The sequence below is a fragment of the Sebastes umbrosus genome, chromosome 7 (assembly GCF_015220745.1).
Source record: "Sebastes umbrosus isolate fSebUmb1 chromosome 7, fSebUmb1.pri, whole genome shotgun sequence".
Classification (NCBI taxonomy): Eukaryota; Metazoa; Chordata; class Actinopteri; order Perciformes; family Sebastidae; genus Sebastes; species Sebastes umbrosus.
This window is the reverse complement of record NC_051275.1, coordinates 23,247,007-23,251,289: the sequence shown is the minus strand read 5'-3', so window position 1 is coordinate 23,251,289 and position 4,283 is coordinate 23,247,007. Positions and strand designations below refer to the sequence as shown.

General features: G+C 42.0%; 1 protein-coding gene across 1 annotated transcript; it reads right to left on the bottom strand.

Annotated features, from left to right (window-relative positions):
* Nucleotides 1–15: 15 nt before the first annotated feature.
* Nucleotides 16–4,071, bottom strand: slc19a3a (solute carrier family 19 member 3a). Its single transcript, XM_037775523.1, has 7 exons — nt 3,855–4,071; nt 2,777–3,012; nt 2,134–2,686; nt 975–1,053; nt 572–764; nt 333–474; nt 16–233 (listed from the first exon to the last, which is right to left on the bottom strand). Exons 1-7 carry the CDS (start codon nt 3,999–4,001, stop codon nt 84–86), a joined length of 1,500 nt encoding a protein of 499 aa, XP_037631451.1. The 5' UTR covers nt 4,002–4,071; the 3' UTR covers nt 16–83.
* Nucleotides 4,072–4,283: the final 212 nt, after the last annotated feature.

Below are 4,283 nucleotides of genomic sequence, written 5' to 3'. Positions count from 1 at the left end.
CATGGTGTTGCAGTCGGTAATTTGAAGTTTTTAATGGACACAGCGGGAACCAAAAGCACAAGTGATAATCTCAGCTGGTAGTATCAGAATCTGTGTTCGTCAGAGTCTGGAGGTTCATTTTTGTCTGAAGGGGTGGACTCTTTGTTGCTTCTCTGCGCTTTCCAAATGGTAAACAGTCCCCGAAGTGAGAAAACAACAGCGATGAGTGAGAAGTAGCTTGCGTTTATGATGAACTGCAAAAAAAGCATTTATAACAGTGATGGGAGGACATGTAAACACTTCTGCTACATCGACAGAAAACCTGACTGACATTTTCTGATCAGACTGCTCACCTGAGGAATGATGCTCAGGCCCAGTCCTCTGCTGTCAACCACAATAGCAGTGATGATCGTCTGCAGAACCAATGCTCCAAAGGTGTTTGCTCCAAAGACCAGTGCATATCTTTCCATTGACAGGTCGGCTGCAATCTGGAACCTGAGAGAAGTATTGTTGATTTAAATGCATTTTTTTCCTGTTCTGCCTGCAATAAAATCAGTCTGAATTATGGTAAAAAAAAAAAACAGCTCCTTACATGGCTATTGTTATCAGCATCATGTACAGGCTCTTGAAAATGACGTAACCAGTGTAGCAGACCCAGATGTTGCTGATGAAGGTCATGAGGAAGAGTGCAGCTGCTCCGAGTCCAGAGAAACCCCCCAGGGCCAGCTCTCCCCAGGGTTCCCATCTCACCTCAGTGTAGCCTACACCGTAGGCCGTAGCTGCACCTGCAAAACACATTGATTTAAGATTATTGTAGTAGAGATGACATATGAATGAGCACTAAGAAAATGGGTTTGACATCTATCCCCAAAGGCTGTCGAGTCATTTCCCTTTTGTAACAAAATATAAACTTTGAATATGGTATAATAGAATCTTTTTTTTTTTCTTTCCTTGTCCATATTCTGCACTGGAAACTTTTATATGATGTTGCTTACTCAACAGGTTGGACGCTGCCTCCACGCCTCCATTGTAGATGCTGAAGTTCTGAGAAGGCTGCACATGCTCCCACAGCACCTGCCGGGACATTGCAGTGATCATTTAGGTCAGTGGTTCCCAACCTTTTTACTTACGGGATCCCTTTTCTATCACTGAGTAAACAGACAACCCCTGACTAAGTGATATATTTTATGGTTATTTCATATTATATTCAATTTATAACAATAAATGCACAGAACAACTAATAAATTGTACAATTGAACAAAATGGTGAACGCAATAACTGCAGGAAGTTCGTGTAAAACAAGATATTTAGATGTCTTTTGTGCCGATTATTTCCTGTGAATGTTGCATCAGAGATGAATTTTCCTGTTAGTTTTAGGAACTTTTAATACAAATCTCTATTATATTTGTTTTTGTTTTTAATTTTAACAATCATAGGCTTCTTCTGTTTTTGACAAATTCAGTGTTTTCTTCTCCCTGATGCTTGGACACTGTTTGATCAGCTCTTTGTTTGTTTTAACTGCGTACTTTTTCTAATGCAGGACGAGGCTGTTTAACAGAGAGGGAAGGCTCTGTGGGTATAGCTTGTGTTCAGGTCTTCACAGTGCCCTCATCCAGTGAGATTTATATCATATAATAATCCAAACTTTAAAAATAATAATTTATTTTAGTTTCCTTCACAGAAATGAATGAAATGCTGAGATATAGGCCAACTGTATATTTTTTTTAAAATGTTGTCTTACACCCCTTAAAATCAAGAAGGCCTTGTGACCCCTGGTGAAGCTTTGGTGACCCCTAATGAGGGTCAGGTGTGAATACTAAAAATAGCCATGTTCGTTGTTTACGTTCATTATAATAATTTTGGAGGGAGACCTGAAGGGATGGACTGTCAGTGTTACCAACTTGCCGACTTTCTCACTAGATTTAGGGACTTTTGGAGTTTATGCTGCTAGCTACTTTCATTGGAAAAGAGATGGGTGGGTTTTTCGGTTGGATATTTATTTTTAAAATCTAGCATACTCTTGCTAGTTTCTTAAGATTACCAACCATATCTTTAAAGTGATCACTTGATCTTATATGTGCAAATAAAGCAGGTGTGTAGCGTTCTAATATAAACTTTGTTTATGGTGCCTTGTGTTGTGCCTTCACAACTGACCTGCACATAGTTGATAGTCTGGTTATAGCCGCAGGTGGCCATTGCCCACCACACTGACCAGTAGAGCAGCTGTCTGGAGGAGTAGCAATGGCGGAAGTCCCTCCACAGCTGGAGGATGACTTGGCTGCAGCTCTCTGCGCCAATCGACTTCCCGAGGTCCTCAGCCTTAGGCCCTTTCTCATCCAGTTCTACTCCTCCTGTTTCATCCTCTGTTTCTTTCTCTACCTTCTCATCTCCCATTTCTTCCATTGCCCTGTTTGTGTGTTCTGTTGCATCCCCAGTCCAATCTACATGCCTCTTTATTCCTTCTGTTGCAGTTGTCAGTCCAGCATGTCTGCGGTGAAAGAACATGCTCTGCTGTGGCATTGGCAGAAGGAAGGACACGAGGACGGCGATGGCGGTAAGAACTAGAGTAAGCACCATGATGTTGTTGTAGGACATGAGGTCGAAGCTGACGAGCAGCTGGCCCAGCACAGAGCCCACTGTGTACCCCAGGAGCTGGACACTGCGGCTGTAAGAGGTGGCCTTCCGGTACCTCTTCAGATCCACCACACTGTAGTACACAAATTTAAAATGTCACGTCTGTCCCAACAATGTAAAATTTAAACCCCATTGCTCTGCCTTTTGAGCTACAGTGCATGACCTGTATATGTAGGAGAAGTAGGCCACCTCGCTGGCTGTCACCATCCCGTAGACGAACTGCATGGCCTGCATTGCTGGGACACTTTTCAGCCAGAGTAGCAACGCTGTGGTGATGAAGAGGGAGACACTCTGGAACACCACCACAGGCTTGTAACGCAGCCAGTCAGTCAGCAGGAACACCGGCACCAGCACAACTAGGTAAGAGTACGTCCACACTGGGAAAATTTGATTGCTAACCTGATGAGGACACAACACATATGATGTAATAAATGTTAAAGAGCTATTGACAGGATCTGTTTTTCCTCTTAGCAATAAATCAAAGGCTTTATAAGCGTGATTGGATTTTTACCACTCAGGAAGTAAAGATTGTATTCAACTCTTCAGTGTAATTCACCAACTTGGATTTTTTTTGTAATGATTTAACATGTAAGTGTAATTTTTGTAAGTACAAAAACGTTGTTACATTAAGCATTTAGGGTCTTGGTGTCAACGCCACACAACTGACTAGGCAAACTGAAATATTTTAGGCTACTGCTTTACATTATTATATATTTTTCGAAGGGGACATATTATGAAAAACTCCCTTTTTTAGTGCTTGTGCACACACAGTACATTTGGGTATCTGGAGAGCCAACCAACCCACAAACTGTGAAATAAGACGACCCAGTCCATTTTTTTTGTGAGCTGCCTAGATCAGAAAACATGTGACTCAACAAGCCATTCAGATTTAGCTCCCCTTCCTATGTCACATGCAGACTCATTAGAATACACTGCCCACCATCTGAGTATCTCCACCCACAACTTGAGAACTACTTTTGCAAAGGTGCACCATATTTTTCTCACAAGCCAATTAGAGCAGACTGGGCTTTTTTGGGAAGAGGTCTGAAAGATACAGGCGCTAAAACGGAGCGTTTCCAGAGAGAGGGGGAATACAGGTATATTCAGACAGACAGTATGAGAAAAATAATGTGTTTTTTGAGCATTAAAGCATGTAAACATGTTCTAGTAGAAATCCAAAATACAATTATGAACCTGAAAACGAGCATGATGTGTCCCCTTTAAGTCACTTGTTTTTATACCTGTTCTGTTGTCAGATTCTTGTCTGGTCCTGTCATGTATGGGATGAGGAAAGGCTCCATGGGATTAACTGTGCTGAAGAATCCGTAAATGCACAGCAGAGAAGTAGGATACCTCCAGTCTGTCCTCCATCTCTTCACTGCCTCCATCTTCTGCCGTTCTTCTACCTGTCTCAGGTGTGTGTTTGTATTATGTTCCTCTGTGTTTTACTCTTTCCGTCTTGCCTCCTTGTGGGAAACACTTGTGTTTGTTGAGTGTGGAGCTGGTTTTGTCAATCAACAACCCGGTCAAAGAGCAGCACTACCCTGGTGACGGTCCAGCTCAAGCCGAGATACACGTGTCACAAATTAAACAGGAAACCAAACAAATCTCAGGACTTTATCTTTGATGTACTTCACTAATCAGTAATAATTGGAGCTTTATTGTGCTGT